The sequence below is a fragment of the Pyrgilauda ruficollis genome, unplaced genomic scaffold (genome assembly GCF_017590135.1).
Source record: "Pyrgilauda ruficollis isolate IOZ18807 unplaced genomic scaffold, ASM1759013v1 scaffold158, whole genome shotgun sequence".
Lineage (NCBI taxonomy): Eukaryota > Metazoa > Chordata > Aves > Passeriformes > Passeridae > Pyrgilauda > Pyrgilauda ruficollis.
The window spans coordinates 351,388-371,790 of NW_024514543.1; the positions used below are offsets into that span (position 1 = coordinate 351,388).

General features: G+C 45.1%; 1 protein-coding gene across 7 annotated transcripts in view; it reads right to left on the minus strand.

The window, feature by feature from the left end:
- Nucleotides 1-17,202, minus strand: part of MYO7A (myosin VIIA) — a 56,893-nt gene extending 39,691 nt beyond the window's left edge. For 4 of the 7 annotated variants that reach the window (XM_041461921.1, XM_041461920.1, XM_041461919.1 and 1 more), the window contains exons 1-13: nt 17,083-17,202; nt 15,905-16,057; nt 10,209-10,393; nt 8,647-8,768; nt 6,749-6,891; nt 6,548-6,661; nt 5,605-5,758; nt 4,882-4,958; nt 3,533-3,652; nt 2,185-2,327; nt 1,617-1,827; nt 1,022-1,157; nt 506-612 (exon numbers count right to left, since the gene is read on the minus strand). In XM_041461921.1, the coding sequence (XP_041317855.1) occupies nt 506-612; nt 1,022-1,157; nt 1,617-1,827; nt 2,185-2,327; nt 3,533-3,652; nt 4,882-4,958; nt 5,605-5,758; nt 6,548-6,661; nt 6,749-6,891; nt 8,647-8,768; nt 10,209-10,393; nt 15,905-16,057; nt 17,083-17,181 (1,764 nt within the window). In that variant the 5' untranslated portion in view covers nt 17,182-17,202. Of the gene's footprint in view, nt 1-505; nt 613-1,021; nt 1,158-1,616; nt 1,828-2,184; nt 2,328-3,532; nt 3,653-4,866; nt 4,959-5,604; nt 5,759-6,547; nt 6,662-6,748; nt 6,892-8,646; nt 8,769-10,208; nt 10,394-13,223; nt 13,242-15,904; nt 16,058-17,082 lie in introns of all 7 variants that reach the window. The other 3 variants (XM_041461916.1, XM_041461915.1, XM_041461917.1) reach the window with 3 other exon arrangements.
- Nucleotides 17,203-20,403: the final 3,201 nt, after the last annotated feature.

The window sequence follows — 20,403 nt, forward strand, 5'->3', positions numbered from 1 at the left end:
GCCATAGGCAGGGACACCTTCCACTAGGCCAGATTGATTGAACACTTGGAACACTTTGAGGGATGGGGCATCCACAGCTTCTCTGGGCAACCTATACCAGTATCTCACCACCCTCACAGGTAAGAACTTCTTTCTAACACCTAATCGAAATCTGCCCTCTGTTAGTTTACTTCTCATCTGTTATACACACATCTGGATGACCTAACTGGAAGGCACAGTTACTTTTCTCTCAGATTTCTACAATCACAAACTTAATTGTTCCAATCCCTACACAAGTCTGAGGGGCCATCAGAGCAAAAAAAATAATATTTGATGAACCAAATGCAGTGAACTGGGGGCATAAATGTGGATGCACCCATGACACTGCATTAACACTTCCTGATGGTTGACTCTCACTAACAGGTTTGGAACACCCCAAGGAGCATAGGAGCAATATGACTCTGCAAATCTTCCACCCCTTGAACACCCCTCCTCCTGAATGAAGATCTTCTCCCGCCTGCATTACCATTGCCACATCTGCTTGGAAGATCTGCTTGATGAATTTGTTTTTTGAGGAATGCACCAGCTGAATGATGTCTCCATGCAGCGTGTCCCTGTTTTTCTCCAAGAAACCTAGAGAAATAATGGGACAACACATAGATGACACAGTGCAACATGGTCAGCACGTGAGCTGCAAGCAGCTTCTGGGTTGTTGGATTGCTGGATGTTCTTGATGAGGTAATGGGAGTAATGAGCGGGCAGAGAGAGAGACCATGAGAAGGAAGACAGAGGTGCATCTTCAGACTGGATTGAGGATGCAGTGGTGCAAAGCACTGCCATTCTGTCACAGGCACACATGAATGAAACAGCACCAAACACTGCAGCTCATGGGCACAGCTGGAGGGTCAAGTCATTGCAGCCAGAAAAGGAAAACATTGACATGACCATGGGCTACAACCCTGCCCTGCTCCAACACAGAAGTGGCTTGCCTGGCCATGACTATCCCCTCAACCCCTGCAGTGCTCTAGGAGCTGCCCCATACCTTTTGTTTCGTAGTAAACAATTCCAGCAAAATGGTTAATGCCAAACTGGGTTTCGTAGTTATTCTTCGGAGGAATATAGTTGGTGTTAAGCTTGTGCTGGGAGTTCAGCTTGTGCAACATGGTGGCATCTGTACCCTGAACATGCATGAAAAGATCTGACATTTAACCAAGTCTATTCCCACTGAAATAACTTTCCAGTAAATAGCATGTTTCTTTCTTGTCTTGGTGACAATGTGCATTTATGTTGAGAAGTGATATGCTGGAGAAGATATGTCAAGTGCAGAAATTACAGAAATTTATTAAATATCACTGTTATGTAGTGCTGTATTCAAAATAATGCTCCAATTATTTTCTCTTAAATTTTGCCAATAGGTGTTTTTGAGCCTCTTGCAGGCATATTTTCCCATCAGAAACACTTGTTTTGGTGACACTGATGGAAGAAAATTTAAGAGAGTAATAAAAACTATAAATAGGCAGGCCACTGGTGAATGTGTGTTTGGGGCTGAGCAGATCCCTCACAGGATGCCAGCATACAAGTGCAAAGGGGATAAAATCAGGAGAGTCACTGGTAGCAAGGCTTAGCCCAAAACACACCTTGGGGAACTTGCTCTCCTCGTCAATGAGGGAGATGATGTTCATAGGCTTGATGGCAATCATGTCCAAGGCATCCTGATTGTCAGTGAACTCGATGTGCTGCCAGTTGATGTTCTCCAGGTTGTACTCTTCCTGCTCTAGTTTGAAGACGTGGCGCACAAAGAACTGTTGCAGGTTTTCATTTGCAAAGTTAATGCAAAGCTGCTCAAAACTGTGGAGGGAAGGTCAAGAAAAGGCCTTTTTATATACATCCTGGTTAATTTTTCTACATCTCTCTCCGCACTTGAGGCAATACTCTCAGACCCTGTCAACCACTCAATAAGGCTGCTGTTGGCTTAGAATTTCTTTATTGGTTCAGACAATCAGTTTTTCTCCCAAAACAATGTTATGTGTGTGGTCTAAATCAGTTTAGAAACTGATTGATTAGCTCTGATAATTTCTCATATGGAAAAAGACTTGATCCAACCCAGTCCAGTTCACTTCAGGAGAGGTGAAAGGACTGCAAGACCTTGAGCTTGGGCTTGTGAAGGAGGATTAAGACCTGGTTCTCCTTTTGGTGACTCCATACCTGTTCACAGTGAAGTTCTCAAAGCCAAAGATGTCAAGAAGGCCAATGGATCTCCTGATACTTTTGAGTTCCTGGGAAGGAGGTCTGTAAATTGCAGCATTGATCTTCTCCACAATCCACACAAAAAGTCGCCCATAAATTCCCTGCAAGATCCCAAAGATGGAGCTCACTGAGACAGTTCAGCAGTTTGTCCCACTAGTCTGTGTCACCACTTCACCCTTGATGGCACAGGTTCTCCTAAAGCATGGCCAACAACCAGACAGTTCCTGAGGACGTGCTCACCAACATTTGTGCCAGGCTCTTGGCATGGTTTAAAGCTTCAAGAAGCATTATGTAGATCAAGGAAAACCTGAAAGCCTAGCTAAAAGACAATTGAGAGCAAACCCCCAAATTTGGATAATGCTAAATTTTGGATCTATGGGCTTGCTGTGAAGCCAGATAGTCCTTTCCTTGGTTTCCACACATTTCTCTTTACAGATCAGCAGAGCAGAGCCATGTTACGCTGCAAGAACATCTTGCCCACTTGAACAAGGTGCTCACTGAAACATTGCAGCACTGGCTGAACAGTCTGATGATCTAATAACACAGATATTGCTGCTTCAGTAATTCCAGAACTTCATGTTTTAAACTGTTATTAATTATTATTTTATAAGCTACAGCAGTGTGACCAAGAGGGGAGCCCAATTCAAAGGCCCATCACCACTAGAGAAGACACTGCCAGGATTTGCAGGCTGGTTAGCTATCAAACCAACTTGATCGACCAATTCCCCACAGATAAAATGAGGACTCAAGCTGGCAAAAGCATGCCAATAATGCTTATCTTGCAATTTTACATGGGGCTGCAAACAGCACAGCAGTGATGCACACCTATCCCATCAACCTTCTTCACTCCAAAGCCTCAAGATGTTCTAAGTGCTCTGATAGCTTCTGGACTGCTCTATCCCTGGCCCTGTGTTGCTCAGCTGTATTTACTGCTGCTTATGTTCCCAAATCCTGAAATTCAGGTGTGTGTGCTAGAGGTGTTGGTAGAGTTGTTCTGATTTACAGTAGCTGTATTTTTACTGAAGCTGAGCTAATTTCAGAATACTGGGTCCTTCTGCAGGTCCCCCTTTGAGTACAATCTCCAGTACAGATTGCAAATCCCTTGCAGAGCAGGTTACCTACACTCCTTCCATCTCAACTCTTCATACATCCCAATTAGAACATGGTTTCAAGGGCATTTGCTGATCTGAGCTCACACAGGCACCAAGTGAGACTCTTTTCCTGTGCAGTGGATGCTCCAGTCTCAGAAGGGGCAGATTTCTTCAGCTTATCAAGAGAAGGCATAAGCAAATGCCCTGAGACTTACCTTTACAAAAGCGTCCCTCACATCCAGCGCTTGTTCCATGCTGAGAGGGGTGGAGACAGTTTCACCCCTTGTGATTATAGTCCGGCTGGTAAGGCAGTTCATCACGTCCTGAGGCTCAACCTGACAGACACAACACCAAACACAGCTGCTGTACAGGGGAGGTACCTCAAATGAAGACACAGGGTTTTTCAGAGAGAAAAAAATTAACATTTTTATACCATATTTTAATCTGGAAGGTGTTCTTGTGACTTAGCATGAGACATTAACGAGGTGTGGGAAGACAGGATGAGAAAGCAGAGCAAAGCCTGCAAAGCTGTATGCTACCAGCATGGGTTAAAGATTTGCATCACCCTGACCCCTTTTTTATACTTCTTCAGGGAAATGCCCACTCCCTAAGTGGACAGAGAGTTGTGGGTCACACTCTGGGACAAGCAGTGCCTATGGAGATGAGATGATGCCCCTGTTAGCTCTTGAGAAGGCTACTGAAGAGTGCTCCAGTCACTGCATGGATGATTTCAGTGAGGGTCATCTCACCTCACTCTTCAGATACACAGAATATATATGACATCTGTCTCAAGTACCTTTATGAACTTGCTTTATATCAGTGAGGGAAACACCCTACTTTAAGAACTGAGGTATTTTGGATGCCCTTTATAGTACAACGTGCTAGACCCACCAGAGGGTCTGTTCCTATCTGCTGGTGTGAAGGGGAGCTCAGCTAATCGGATCATGGAATCATAGAATATTTTGGGTTGGAAGGGACCTTTAAAGATCACCTAGATCCAACCCCCCAACAGGAACAGTTTCTGCTAGACCAGGTTGCTCAAAGTCCCATCACACCCGCCTTGAACATGCCCACAAGTGGAGCAGCCACAAAATCCCTGGGCAACATGTTCTGTGCCTCACCACCCTCAGTGAAGAATCTCTTTGTATCAAATTTAAATCTGTCCTCTTTCAGTTTGAAGCCATTCTGCCTTGTCCTATCATTCCCTTGTCAAAAGACCCTCCTCCAGTTCTGTTGGAACCCCTCTAGGTACTGAAAGGTGCTCTAAGCTGTCTCCAGAGCCTTCTCTTCTCCAGGCTGAAACACTCCAATTCTCCCAGCCTGTTTCCACAGAAGAGGTGCTCCAGCCCTCTGAGTATCTTTGTAGCCTCCTCTGGCTACTCAGCCCAGATGGAGACATTCACCTTCATGCTGCCAATGCAGGACACAATATGGCTTATCCAGGCCTCTTCAGCCTCCTGGAGCTGGTGGTGCAAGGAGAGGCAGGCTCAGACAAAGCTTTGCCACAATACTAAAAACCTGGGATGGAATCAGAAAGGAACAGCTGCACTGCAGGGCCACTGACCTCTAGCAATGTTGCTGCGGTGATGAGCGATGCTGACTGAACAACCTCGCAGGCATCCAGGTTGTCATAGGTCCGAGCTGGGGAAAGAAAGGCAGAGGGAAAGCCATCAGCAAGGGATGTGTCTCTGCAGAAAGTGGAAGGGGTGAGGGAAAGGGTCTTTCTCTATTGCCTCTATGTGATGATGCAAAATCTAGCCATCAGAAGGGAGAGAAAAGTTCACACATCTGCTGGAGTCCTGCTGCTACTGCAAAGGACCTGTACTCTGCTCTGCCAGACCGGATAGTAAAGAATGTAGAAATGTTTTAGCATCTAAGTGCTTTAGGCTTTTGTCTTCTGAAGAGGCTTTTAAAATCACTATTCTTTTCTGACAGCAGAGCTGTTTGGTACATTTACAATATTCAATCACACAGGCACCTGTCAAACACTCCATTAGTCTCTCTCTGTAAAACCTGAGTCTACTGAATGGTCTGTGTCCATATTCAACCTCACAACATTCAGAAACGTGGATGTCATTGAGCACACTGCAGCCTGGCAGTGTTGCTGTGAGCAGGTGGAATTACTCCGTATTCCTTGTCCTTACAATGCCATACTAAACACCTGAGTCCCTGCCATGGCACCATGGCAGTTGTTCTGGATACAGCCCTCCATGCCTAAGCTTGGTTCCCTGTCAGCAGGCAGAATAAAGAGCAGCAGTGCACTGGACCATGTATTTTGTCCTTTTACCTTCATACTGCAGATTGCCCATGTGCAGGATGGCAGCCAGCAGCTTGGAGATCTCCCAGTTCTCGGTGTCAGTGAACATGAGGACCTTCATAGCGGAGCGGATATTGGCGTACTCCTTGCTGTCATCTCTGCCATCACAGGTTGTGCAGTTACCCTGGGGAGGCAAACGGGGCACACACTGCATGGGACAAAGCCAGGGAGCACCGGAGTATAACCCTAAGCTATCAGGGCTTCCCCCACCAGCAAGGTTTTGTTTAAGGGATGATGCTGAACTTGTAGATCTGGCTCTGCTCTTTGTCATATTCTATGACTCAGTGCTGAGCCTTGTGACTTACACTGACCCTGGTGTTCCCAGGTACCCTGCATGTGACTGTCATCAGCAGAAGAGAAAAAGCTCTCTCAGATGGGGATAGAGAGCTGGAGGCTCCCACTGATCCAGTTAGAAAGCTGGGTCCCAGCCTTACTGATGATGCACCAGCCTCAATTACACCTGCTTCTATCAGCTCCTCTGGATATCAACACTGGTATATAGGGAGTGGGATTGGAGATTGCTGGCTCGGTCACACACAGCTCAGTCCCATATTCTGCTGAGAATGTGCCATCCAGACCAGCACTCCTCTACACCCATCACTGCCTCGAGAGCAGCAGGTCTTATCTAACACCCTGGCTACTTCCAAACACATGGCATAGGCACCACACGCCATACTTCACAGAAAGTGTGGAAATAGCCTGGTCTAGACACAGGGATTAAGGATTTCCACTAAGACTATGAGCCTTGTGGTGGTGAGACAAAGAGATCTGTCAAACCCTGTGGCTAAGGCTCAGGAAGGTCATAACCAGCAAAGCGGCTCTTGGCTGCAGAAGCACCTCTCTTTTCCTTCTCCCTTGCTAAGGACCTTTCACCACATCACCACACCAAACCTCTGTTTCACTGCTCTCTAACCATCGCAAGGTAGTTGTAGTCTGTGGCTTTCCCAAGACCCAGCTTCTTCTTCTGCTCCACGGTCATTCCTCTCAGCATGCAGTAGAACACATGGTAATTCCTCTCATCCTGGGCCTGCAGGAGAAGAGCAAGTGCCAGCTCTGTGAGGAGAACAGCACGGCAAAGATCAGCTGCCAGCACCTTGCAGGTGTACCACCTTACCTGCCTGCAGACCCGGGACTTCTCCAGCAGGTACTGCTCAATCTTTGCCCCCTCTATGGCTCCTCTTTTGTTGAAGTGGATGTCGATGTACTTCCCAAATCGGCTGGAATTGTCATTACGGATGGTCTTCGCGTTCCCGAACGCTGCAAGAATTATGGTGCGTTAGAGAGGGTCTGATGCAGGGAGGATGATGGATCTGGTCTCATTGAGGGAGTCAAAAGAGTGAGGCTGACAGGGTTAAAAGCAGCCTCAAAGCCTTCCCTTAAGTTTGGCTGGATCAATTTCATCTCAATGTGAGGAAACAAGATGTATACCAGATGACTTTTCTTGGAAATACAGAGAGGAGCACAGAAGAGGAAGCCTGGGAATGGGGTGACCTTATCAAGGAAGAAAGGCTAGGATGGTAGGATTTGGGCAGCAGCTGATGAAATTAGAGGAGAGTTGAGCAAGAGAGTGAAAGATGACACTGTGCAGAAAATGACAGAGGTGCTGGTGAATAATTTGATGACTTAAGAGGGAAAGAAAAGGGAAAATATGTCCAAAAGGGAAATACAGACAACTAAGCCAACCTCCAGTGGAAAACTTCTTCCTGCAAGAAGACTGTGCAGAGAAAGGTACCTGTGTCCATCCTCTGTTGGGTGTGGATGAGTGCCCTAAGCCAGCACATCCTGCAATTTCTGCTGCAGGATTTCTGGAAGGTGATGGACATGCACTTGAATTACAGAGCTTCTCTTTCCTGAATCCCAGCAGTGACCAAGTGCATATTCAATAGTGCCCTGTGTGCTTGTCACATTTCTGTTGGTTCCTAGAGAGTTATTTACCAAGCAGAGGAGGTAAAAATCACAGAATGGTTTGGGTTGGAAGGGACCTTCAAGATCATCTAGTTCCAACCCCTCTGCCAAGGGCAGGGGCACTTCTCACTAGACCAGGCTGATCAAACCTCTGCCCTTAGAGAACAACTCCAGTGCTATTCTTTAAAGAAAATACAATTTTTCTGTGTAAGTGTAAAAGGTACATCTGGCATCATGTTGGGTCAAGAGGGTTAGATAACCTATTTAATTTACAGATATCCAATTAAAACAGTGGGATTGATCACAGTAACAGCCTGCCAACTAACCTATTAAGGCTACAAGCTGGTTCTCATTATCTGGTTCTTTCTTGGACACCTCTATTTCTTTTTCTGCATTCTGCTGCCATTCACTGGTCTTGGAAGGAAAAGGTGGGGTTTGCTATTGCATACAGCCAGCACAAGGTGCTGTGAAGCTCAGGTCCTATTAAACGGATGTTTTATGGAACCATCTGAGAATAGGAATAGGATTTTTGCAACTATGGTCAAAAAATCAAATAAGTAGTTAGCTGAATACAACACTGATGGGACACTGAAGCTCTGCATGCAGTCCAGCACTGGAAGAGGTGGTGAGGTCTTTCAAAAGAGCTTTGATTGAACATCAGATATGCAAAAAAGTATTGACCAGCACTTTTACATACTACACACAGAATTAGGCAAAATTCAGGGTTTTGTATGGATTTTCTGGGGGGAAAAAAGTACTGTTTTAAGTGGAAAATCACTTTTTTTTCCAATTTTTAAAGTAACAAAACAGTTGAAAAAATAATACAGGTCAGCTGAAATGCTTTGCTTTCAACAATAGTTGTCAAAAATATTAAAGGAAACACTGACAGCTCAAATCAGAGAAAATTAGTCTTGTGAAAAATAAATTTAGATGGAAAGAATCTGAATGTGTTGTCTAGCAAAGGTGTACTTAAAAAAAAAAAAATTGTCACTTTTTTGGAAACTTAAAGTGTGACATAAGTGATTTACATTCGGTTTTCTTTTATGGTTCCTGAATCTGTTTCTTTTTTTTTCCAGCAAAAGAATTCTTTATTATCTGAGGCCTCACCTTCCAAGATGGGATTTGCCTCCAGGACCTGCTGCTCGATCCAGGAGTGCTGACCACTGATTGCTGCCAGAAACTGCAGAATCAGTTTTGTGCTTTCTGTCTTCCCTGCTCCAGATTCTCCACTGCAAAGACAAAGGAGTGGAGGTCAGTGAGAGCCGTGCTGCATCCCTGCCAATGTTCCTCCCTCTGTCTCCAAAGGAACTTCTGTCTCTTGTTTCTCTTCTGCTAGGATAGGCAGGATGATACCACTAAGGATGGGTTTCCAGCATCCCAAGGACTGGTTGTGGGACAAATGGTAGGACATGGTACCAGACAGCTTCCAGCCAAGATCCAGATTTGCTCCATGTTCCATTTGGCCCAAGCTGTTGCTTGAGTTTGGGTATCCCCAGCAAATGCCATCATTCTATCAGTGCTAAGAAGGTTGTGAAATACTTTCAGTGAGTGCTTTTCCAGGTATGATCACCAGACCATGACCTGCTGTCCAGGATCTAGCTGTTCCTATGGGACATCATCACTGGTCTTGAGCTGTGATAAGGCAGACTGTGAAATAAATAAAGCCTTTTACCAGGAGAGACTAGACAGGTCTCCTAGGCTTGTTCTAACAAGGAGCAGGTGAGAGAGGAGAAGCTTATGGGGCAGGAAGCCAGAGCTATTCCTCAAACTCTTCTCTTCATTGAAAGATAACCTCAGTTATCTTGAGAAAGGCTGGGCAGAAATATTTGGGTGAGTCTATGGCATGTCTGATACATGGGATAGCCAAAATAAGTGACCAAAACAGACCTTCCTGACACTGAGTATCTAGCCTTGGCCTCATGGGCAAATTGTTTCATTTTTCAGGCCGCTGGCACACTGCATAGACTCTCCTATGGGCCCCACATGATGCTTTTTTAGACCAGCAAAATAAGCCTTACTGAATGGCCTTTTCAGACTCATGCATGTGAAATACTGCACACGGGATGTTCCAGAGTTATGGTTTTTCATGCTATTAAACAGGGTAGGCATGCCTTGGGGAAAAGGGTGCTTCAAACAAAAAGGACTGTGGGTTCAAGAATTCATAGGATTGTGTTGGAGAGCTGAGGACATCAAATCTGGCTCATACCACCATCTGGGACAGATACTGGAGGGAACTATACCCATAACTGTGACCAGGTAATCCTTGGGTTGATCAGTCCAGAGCAGAGCCATGCATGGAGACACCATTCAGGAGTGTGAATGACCACAGGTCCAGTGATCAAGCTTGTCCCTGACCTTTCCTTGTGCAGAAAGTATCCATGTTTGCTTTTTTGATGTCTGTAGGAGTACTGAGCTTACATTTAAAAGTGGAGGTTAAAGAAGAATATGAGATCTATTGGGTTGTAAGGCTAAATACCAAAGTACTGACAAAGCACCTCTACCAGGAACAGAGTGACTGTGAACAGAGACCTCCTCTGCACTGGGCATATGTGGATAGAAGATCTAATCAGTCCCTCAGTGTCTGACTCTATCTGATAAGCTATTCCAAATCGAGCATGTTGCATCTGCTCAGCATCTGCTTTCAGGATACGGCCCATTTGGAAACTCACCTTATGATACAACACTGGTCTTTGTTGTTGCGCTGCATGTTGAAGTAGCAGTTGTCAGCAATTGCGAAGATGTGTGGTGGCATCTCACCAATCTTTTTGTTGGTGTAGAGGCGTATCTGCTCGGGTGAGTAGATGGGTAGGAGCTGGTAGGGGTTTACTGCCACCAGTATTGAACCAGTGTATGTCTGGAGGAGAAGCACATGAAGGTTTATGGAGACAGTGAGGTGTAGCTGAGAGACTTTATCAGCTTGGATGGGATGTGGATGGAGGCCAGAAAAATCAAGGCTTTTTAAAAGCTGGATGAAAGATGATGCTCAAGTCAGAAATGCTTGCAGGGGGAGCCTGGAGTAAAATGGGAGCAGAAGTGCCAGAATACCTAAATCAGTTCATATTCAGCCTTGCTCATGCACAGCATGGTTTCAAGCCTTAATTCATACTTTGTATGCTCTCAGTTAAGATTCAAAGACTTAAGAGAAGCTCATATTTGCAAAAATATCACCAGAACCAGCATATATCCAGACATATCTACTGCATTGCACATATGATGAGAAACCATAGGTGAAAAAAACCTGACAATTATTCCCATATCTCAAGGCAGGACCAGTTGGATCTAAACCCTTCTGACAGACGGCTATCTAACCTGTTTTTAGGTTATTAATCCACAGCAGCTGCTAAACTTCCTTCTGCAATGCATTCTTCTCTACCATCTCTGTCTAACCAAATCTCTCCATACTTCAGTTTAAACCTTGTCCTGTGCAGATGGATATTGCCCACAAAGTCCTGACATATCCCTTCTCATCGATTTCTGAAATTTTGTAAGTGGCCTTTGGTCTAGCTGTCCTGGGCCTTGGGTAGCAAACTCCTCTGTAGCGTCTTCCTCTTTCCTTTCTGCCCTTCCAGATGCTGTTTCTGTCAAGAATCTCATCAAAGGACTCATGAACTTTGTTATCTTGCTCAGATGCAGTGCCAAGGTTATGAGGTTTGGCCACATCCCAAGCTCAAGGCAGAGAATAAGGATCTCCTTCCCCTGTTTCATCTGTCTAAAAGTCAGTGTCTAGAGCAGGTGAGTCAATGGGCCTCCACCTTGTGCTAGCCAAGGGGCATGAGATGAAGGCTACTTTCACTCTGTGACTTCATTTGAGTCACTTTCTCTAGGTTAATTTTTAGCAACTGAAGTTGTAAGATTAATCTTACCTTTCTTTCCTGCTGGAACCAGCTGTGAAAGTGCCCCACCTACTGCATACGTCTTTTCAGGAAACAAAATAAACAATTTCAACATTCATATAATCCTTATCGGTTTTCATCTGCATGGCCTAAACCCAGTAAGGCTTTGGCACAAAGCAGCAAAGTGGCACAGCCAAGGATGCTTGTGAGAGAGAAGAAATAATTTGCCCCCATCTGTCCAAAACTTGCCACCAGTTCAGGCCTCCTGAAGGCAGCCAGTAGGTGGCAATTGTGTCCCATAGTAGGGAGGGTGAAAGCCATTAGGGGCTCCTCACCTTCTACACTCATGGCCAGCACAAGAGAGCAACTTTCAGTTCAGTCCCACATGAGGTTTGACTTTACAGTGCTAACAGAGAAAGGACACAATACTCCTCTCTGTAACGGGGGATTATGTGCCAGTAAGGGAAAAAAGCTCTTTGAGCTCCAGAAAAATGTTGTCACAACTCCAAAGGGTAGAAATTGGCTGTGAAATCATGTAGACTAGATTTTAGAAGAAGAAGGTATTGGAAAAAGGGAGCAGAGGCATCCAAGAGAAGCCTTCAAAGGGGACAGAACAGGTAACCTCAGTGCTCAGAGGAGGAGGGAGCTCAGTTTCTGAATGGGATTATGACACCAAGATCCCTAATGAAGAAGACTCCTTTGAGTCTTCATTACTTCATTCATTTCCTCTTTACAATTTATCACCGGGTTAATTTTAGGATTTTAGGGACATTTTTCATCTTCCTTGAGGGTTTTGTGTTTTTGTTTTTTTTTTTTTTTTTTTTTTTTTTAAATCTAACTCCTTGCAGAGGTCTCTGAAATCCCTGCATTTCAGTCACACTGGTCTGCCCTGCCACAAATGTAAACAGAGAGGCTTTTAAAGGTGTTAACCATTAGGTATTCTTTCTGGATGCTCCCACTGACCCTTCCCTTGTGATCCACAAAACACTTTGTCAGCATGAACTCTTGTACTATTGCTTGTTTTCACAGGTCATTCCTAGTTGATAAATAATCACAATTTGCCCAATTCTCACAGCTGACAGAAGGCAAAACTTTGTTCACTCTGTTGATCAGGGGCCAAAGGGCACTTCCAAGGAAATAGTAGCTTACTGGTTTCTATTGCTGGGTGATGTCAAAGCCCTTTTCTATTGGAAAAAAAAAGCTTTACTGAGAGCAGGGACTCTGCCTTAGCTGACCACAGGAACCTCTTCTCACAGCAAATTCATTACTGCCTGCATGACCTACATTTTAATTAGCCCCAAACAAATCCTTTCTGAGCCTGCTTCCCTTGCTACCCAGAACACCATGGCTGACTTCATCTGGATTGTTATGGGGTTAAAGCTCTACCAAACATTACTGTGTTTTGGCAGCCCTTAGAGAGCAGCAGCAGGCACTGGTTCTATCTCCAGATAGAGATTTAACCTTACTCACAAGTCCAAACTCCCACCAGACTCTCTTGCTATTCAGCATAGTTTCTCTTGCTGTGTGCAAGCAAAACTAAGGGCAAGAAGCCCTTGTTGAAGATTTTCATATTTTGCTGCAGACATTTCTTCCCTTCAAGTTAAGATCATTACTGAGAAGCACTTAACCACATTCACAGGTTGGGGACTTTCCAGCTCTGGAAACATGTCACAACTTCACCATGTGGGTCAAGCTCTGCACCAAAGCGGATGGATACTCTCCGTGCATTTATGAAGCAGCAGCAATGGTGGTGCAAAGTAAATGAGAAGGCCACAACGGTGAACAGAAAAAGGTGATCCAGTGGAAGGCATGACAGCAATTGCAAATGACGTTGCCAGGAGTCATACTTACCCTCCCGCCGCAGTTTGTCTTATGAGTAAAATGTGAGGGAGAAGAAAAAGGGAAATTATATTTTATTAGAGCAGAACTACATGCTCCACAAAGCTAAGGACACAAGGAAACAAAAGGAACTGAAGTCCCACTGGAAAAGTAATCATTTACTCAGCAGGCTCAGAAATCCTTTCAAGCAGTGAGACTTCACTGTCTTTGAGACAGTGCTAATTATACCACAGAAGAAAAACCAGCTCAGCAGACTGGGTGTCCCATGCATCCATGGCATCCATATGGTGGTACCTTGGCTTTGCAAAACTGATATCAATATTTACCACATCCGACACAAACCTACTCCTCCTGGTGCCATCACTCCTCAGAGCTGAGATCTAAGGTTGGGCTCCTGAGCCTCCAACTACAAACTGGAGACAGAAGTGGTGTGCATGCCTCTCTATCAAGCTATGCACTCTCTGTCATTTTGAGAGTGTCATTCTGATTTTGAGATTGCTCTAATTGCTGTGCTGTGCCCAGTTCCTGGCATTAGTGGTGTGGAGCAATCAAGACACAGTAACCTGGAACCTCTGTGATGCAAATGTCCTTGTGGGATGTGGCCATCCCTTAGGCAGGAACTCTGTAGGGCACACTGCACCGTCACCATCAGACCAGAAGAACTTGTAGAGAAACTGATGTGGTTATTGTGTCACTTCAGCCCAAATCAGCACCCACACTCACCTCCAGGCTAAAAGCTGCCCTTTGCATCAGCCCTTATTAGGATGATGTTGCCAAACAACACTTTGCACAGTGCTTGTTTGTGCTCCTAATCTTCCTGGATGCCTGTGAATATCTTGGCAAGGGAGCTCAGAGACAGAGCTTTTTGGAAGGGGCTTTGTGTATTCACAGGCAATCTGATGACACTGTACACACAGAATTGTATCTGAGGACCTCAGGTCACTTGGAGAGGCAACAGGCACTTGCTGGATAACACAGACACCCCCAAAGAGATACACAGACAACACTGAAAAAATACCCAACACGATCCAAACTTTCTCAGAGAGAGTGGCAGGAATCCACTTTGTGCCACTGCAGGGTGCCCACAAGCAGGGGGAAAAGGGGGCAATGGGTAAATTTAAGTTCCTTGAATGAGCCAATCAGCTACAAATTACTGGCCATCTGTACTTCTCGGGTGGCATTCAGGTTGCTTGAATTCAGTTATCTACATGAGTGCTGCACCCAGCCTTGAAGATGGATGTGCTTTGAGCTTGGGGAGGTTGGACGGTATACTTCTAGCCTAAAATTTTCTTCCAACATAAACTCCTCTATGATATCCAAGTTCCAGTCAGCTCTAAAGCATCTGAGAGGCACTTCTGCTTGCATAGCTGAAAGACAATCTTGTCTCTGCTGGCTCTATTGACACCTCTGGTGACTGCCATGGATGCCCATGGAGATACCACCTCAAGTATGAATTTGGGCTATTAACTTACTAGTTTACCATTATAAATGGCAAGAAAAATTGATTACAAAGGGAGAAACCCAGTTCATCTAATGTGGGAATCATTTTCTGATTATACTGTTTTTGTCTAAACTGACAATATAGGGCCTTAGGCAACAGGCACAACAATTATTTTATCTGTGAAGTCTGACTGTCTTGCAATTCCCTCCAGCCTGAAAATCTAGTGGTCTCTAGAGCCTTTTAAAAATTAAATGGCCAGGAGGGTTTGAAAAGGCCTTCAAAGGCACAGCAAGCACTTACCTGAACATCTGAAAAATGTAGGATTTAAGAGTAATACCAATTTTTCCATATTTGCAGAGGCTGTTTGAGTACATTATCTAGCAGTAAACACATGTGCACTCTGAATTTCTGTCTGAAGAATGTGCAGAAGACTACACAGCATAGAGAACATTAATGAAACCAGCACAGAGACTTGAATGCTGACTCCTGTCCTGCTGGGGAGGTGGCATTTGCAATGCTGTCACACAGAAGAGAGATGCAGCTCTGACTGGCTCCCTGTAAATCCCTCAATCTGTGAATGTCTGTTTGGACTGGCAAGGCTGCACTGGGTCCACTGGGCATGACATGACTGAGCTGACCTAAGGAAGGACACCGCTGTCCTCAGAGATCAACTGCCAGGATCCCAGACAGCCAAGGGCTAATAAGCCATGAACACAGACTGGGAAGGTTTTTTAGAGCTGTTCTGGGAGTTGCTTACTTCTTTGTTCCCAGTTATTTCATGCATGCCCCCCATCATCCTTTCTCCACCCCTTCCACCTCCAGCAATGATTGCCTTCAGCCCCTTGGGTTAAATAAATTACTAGCTCAGGGGGAGAGGGCAGAAGGGTCACATTCAGCATGTAGCTTACACCTCTACAAAAATTTTTGCTTTAGGATGACTACAACATGCTCATGGCCTGGATTCAACTGGTTACTCTGTGTGCAGAAAGCTAATGCACATGCCCAAAACTTCTACAGGGGCAGGACAGCAAGGTGGTGTGGACTTTGCCCATCACCTAACTCATGGGGTCTTTCACTGGGGCATCTAGAAGCTCTGCAATGTCCTCCAAAGTCAGAAGCCCTTCACCACCTGGGACAAGGTAGAAACCCTGATGCTCAGTTCAGTCAGGGTTCCTCCCACATGGGTTCCCCAGAGCTAAGGAGAGCAGGGGGTGGAGTGCAGGACCAGAGGTGAGGTGAGGTGGACACTCACATAGATGAGGTGCTCCCGATAGCGAATCAGCAGGTTCCTGAGAATTCCTGCCTCGTTCAGGTCCCCCAGGCGGATCATGTCCTCCACTCCATGGATGGAGGTGGGGTGCATGGGTTTGATGTGGCTGGCATTTTGTGGGGAAATCCAGTGCTCCTGGGAAAAGAGCAAGGCCACAGAAAGGTAAGTCAAATGAGAGATCACTTGGATGGAAGACACAAACAGCCCACCCCAAAGAGAAAGACCAAACGGAAGAGCATACACAAGAGGTCATCAACACATGTGCCACAGCTTCTATTCCTGGGGCAAGGCAGTGATGAATGTGAAAGTTTGGTAACAGAAAAAGGAAAACATCTTTTTAATGGAGTTTTATTGCAGCAACAAGAGACAGGAGACACAAGCCATCCTGGCAGGAGCCTCCTCCAGGGCAACATGGTCATCCAGCACACCAGGGGAGTTTATAACAAATAGCACATTTGTCTTCCCCTTCACAACTGCATTTTCACATCACTGGTTAACCCTCTCTCACAAAATACTGTTGAGCAAGGGAGAAGATGATTAGAAAAGGAGAAAGGGATGGACAGGGCTGGCAAAGTCATACTTTCATTGGCAGTGTTATTTAGACTCAGCAATTCTAAGGGCTTCAAAAGCCACTACAAATTGCCCACAAGGACCTTGCCAAACCAAATCTCTATTACCCTTGAAGGGAGTGAGAGCATTCACAATTACCTCAGCAAGGAAAAAAAAAAGAAAAGAAGCACAGAGAACCGCCTTGATATGAACCTTACTCTAAAATAGCCACCACTGCACAAAAACAGAGGTGGGAAATTGAAGGAGGACCAGTGTTTTGGCACGTCAGGTATTGGTAGGAGGTCAGGAAGGACTGGATAACAACAGAGGAACCTCACGTGTAGGTGGGTTTGCTCAAATAACTACCTAAATGTATTTGGGGGCTTCTGTTATCATTGCTCTCAAGAAGGTTCTCAATTTTGCACTTCCAGTACAGCCACGAAAACAGGGACACAACATTGTCTTGTCTTTACAAATAGAAAAATACGGCACAGTTGATTCCCAAGGACATACGGGAAGTCCATAACAAAGTGGATTATCATGGCCCTGGGACCCCTGGCCTAGCAAGGCCATTGAGCTGAAGAAGGAACATCACAAGCCTTTGTACTTACATTGCCTTCATCATCCACAACCTGGATCTGTCCAGAGTCACACAGTTTAACCACTGCTCCAATCGGGACGTCGAATTCCCGTCCGGTTTTGAGGTCCATCCACACATAATCCCCCTGGAACCAAAGACAGCACAGTTACACTCAGCACTGCAGGGAGTTCAGCATCCCTTGGGATACAAGCAGTTGATGTTTTGTACCCAAGTCATTAGCACAAGCCAAATGACTTCCCTCGCAAACCACAAACCACCCCTGTTCACAGAAGCTCAGGAAAGCTGATGCTTTGCATGTGGCACTTGGGGATGCGGTTTAGTGGTGAACACGCTGCTGCTGGGTAAATGGTTGGACTCGAAGATCTTACAAGACTTTTCCAACCTCAATGATTCCACAAATCTGTGAAATCCCATGCAAAGTGCCAGCAGCAGAGCATGGTCCACACGGCATATGGACCTAACTCTGTGCTGTCCCACTGCCCTAACTCTCTGCTTCTCAAGCTCATGAGTGGTTGTTGGTCACAGAGTGGTTACAGAACAGTGATACAGGTAGAAAAACCCACCCAGGTAGAGGTTTTCCTCTGTGTAATGCACAAACATAGGAAATCACATTTAGGAGATGGTTCTGAGCTCTGCTAAGCCTTATCTGGAGGCTTGTGGCATCTTTCTTCCTTCCTTTCAGAGAATCACTATCAAATATTCTTTGGAGGCAACTGAAAAGGGAATGACTAAAGAGGGGTTAAGAATATAAACAGAGAGGCAGATATATGTTCTTCTTCAGGAACTCTTCCAGCTACAGCAATATGTTAGTGGGCAGCTAGTATTTAATACTTCTCAGTGGATTTTTATCTGCTGTGAGCACTTTGAGTCCTGAAGCTGTGCAAAGTTTTAGCATCCATAATCCCAAAAGGCTGTGTGCTTTTACACATTTGAAATGTTTTACCTCTTTCATTTCAGATCTCTGTGTTTTCATTTTGAAAGACACAGCAAGCAGTTGACCCCTATGCACTCACTTTATGTCACTACTGATCCTATACACCTCTGTCAGTCCTGCTGGGCAGGCACTATCTGCTCCTCAGCTCTGTGGATATTACATTACTTAAATGCAAAAAAGCATTTAAAGAAGCTGTTTTCTCAATACAAAAGCAATTTTCTCAATACAAAAGCAAAAATACAAAAGCAAAAAATACTCCAAAATAACTCCAAACTAAAGCCCCAAGCAGGACACATCCTGGAACAAAGCAGAATTATTTTCCACCCCTATACTCAAGGTGAAAGGGTATTAAAATGGGGAGCAATCTAGTTGTCAGGTGTGTTTTCATTCATGAACCTGAGATTAATGCTGTGGACTTGCAGCCCCACCTAACACCACATTCTTGAGGACCAGCTCCACTTGTACCTATTAAGCCTGATGCAAATGTGGTATCTACCTTTTGAAGTCCTGAAAAACTGCTGGGAGAGGGAGAAGGGAAAACCAGGATGTATCGCTTTGCATGTGCTCTGATATAACCCCCTTCCTGAGTATCCACTATCAACCATTTCTGTGGGCAGAGCATATTTATGGATTTGGTTTGGCCCAATAGCTGCTAAACAATGTTCATCCCTCTGCTGGGTGGTGGCAGCGGGAGACATCGCCATCCAAGTCATCATTCATTAAGACTTCCAAAAGACACAATCTTGTGAGTACCACCAGGGTGTAAGGTTACACTCAGGGATCCACACATGGAGAAGCTACACACCAGGAATTCCCAACCATTTTGTGGCAGACTCTACCCTTGGCAGCTGCTTGCTAGGTTTCCACTAGGATATCAACAAAGTCATCCTGCTTTCATGGAGCACAGGATCCAGTCCTTAGCTTGTGTTTTCATTTCCTCAGAGGGTGGTGCTACAGCTCTAAGTATCTTTATCCAGCTCATAAAAATATAATATAAATACATTTTTCTCATTGACTCTTATCTTTACATCTCATAACTTAGTTAAAAAGGCAAAAAAACCCCCACAACTAATGAAGGCAGCATCAGGAGCAGACACATTATAAATCAATTTATATTATGTTTTTTTTTTTTAGCTCCTTTGATCCAAGACTCTCAAAGCATTTCAGAACGTTCAGCACTGTTATCCTCTCTGCACCACTGGGCAAATTCATCCACATGGTGGGTAACCTGATCAAGGTATCAGCAAGAGATGAGCTGGGTTGCTCAGCTCCTGCTCAGCAGCAAACCTTTCCAACACCTTAGCAGCTCTGTAAAAATTGCTCTCGATCAAAAATCCAAGAATTTTAATGCCGTTTTTAAAAAAAATCTCTACTATTGAACAGCTGTAAAAGCAGCCTGCTTCATATGTGGTATTACCGCACAGCTGAGATAAAAGGCAGTCTGCTCTCCCCAAGGTAAATTGATACTCTGCTACCACTAAGACAACTCCTGTGCTTTGTCTGCCTAATGCACAAAGTGCTCATCCCCTCAAACTGCTCTTTTTAAACCCATTAAAGTGCAGTTCTTAATACTGGTGAAAAAAGTCTTATGGGATGGGCTAAGCTGGTAAGCTCAGGAAGGTCGAGGGAGTTATAAAAGAACATCACTTATTAAGAGTGCCAACCCATTTCCTTTTCTGACTTCAATCAATTTCATATAAACCCCATGGAAGTCAGTTACATTCCTTCTGCTGAAGCAATCACCCTCGGATCAGCCCCAAACCCAGCAGATATATTGGGGATTTCAGGGCAAATCAGGGTGATTCATGCATTTACCAGCTGTGGCTTGTAAGTTGCATAACTTGCCTCATGCCTACACTGGTGCAGTTTATTTCCCAAAATACATGACAGAGTACTAGAGAAGTGAGAACGCCACCAGACCCTTTACAGTATCAACACAGTCTGCCTCTTCCTCCTCCATGCAGCCAATGGGTTTTAGTATCCTTCCAAACTAGAAAAATCTTCCAAATTGCTCTGGGGCAGACCATGAGCACCTCACAAACTGAGGCCAGTGACAACCAAACAGTGGTGCAAGAGGAGGAAACACCACACACAGATCCACACAATTCACAGAGAGGATCTTTAGGAGGAGCTTCCAAATGTGAAGAGCAAGAAGGCTGCACTGCAGGGGAGCTGCAGTGCTTGGTGGGGGGGACAAAGGAGGAAGGTGAGAGAAGCTGGCGTAAGCAGTACAAGGATCCCATCAACAGCAAGACAGATTTCAAAGCAGCCTGAAAGCTTACCGCCATGCTCAGGGCTTGGGCCCCCTATCTTACCGCTAACATGGTCGTGGGCTTCAGGACCTGGTTGACATTGCGAAGTAGTGTCCATCTGCCCTGGTCTCTCTCCTGATCTTCC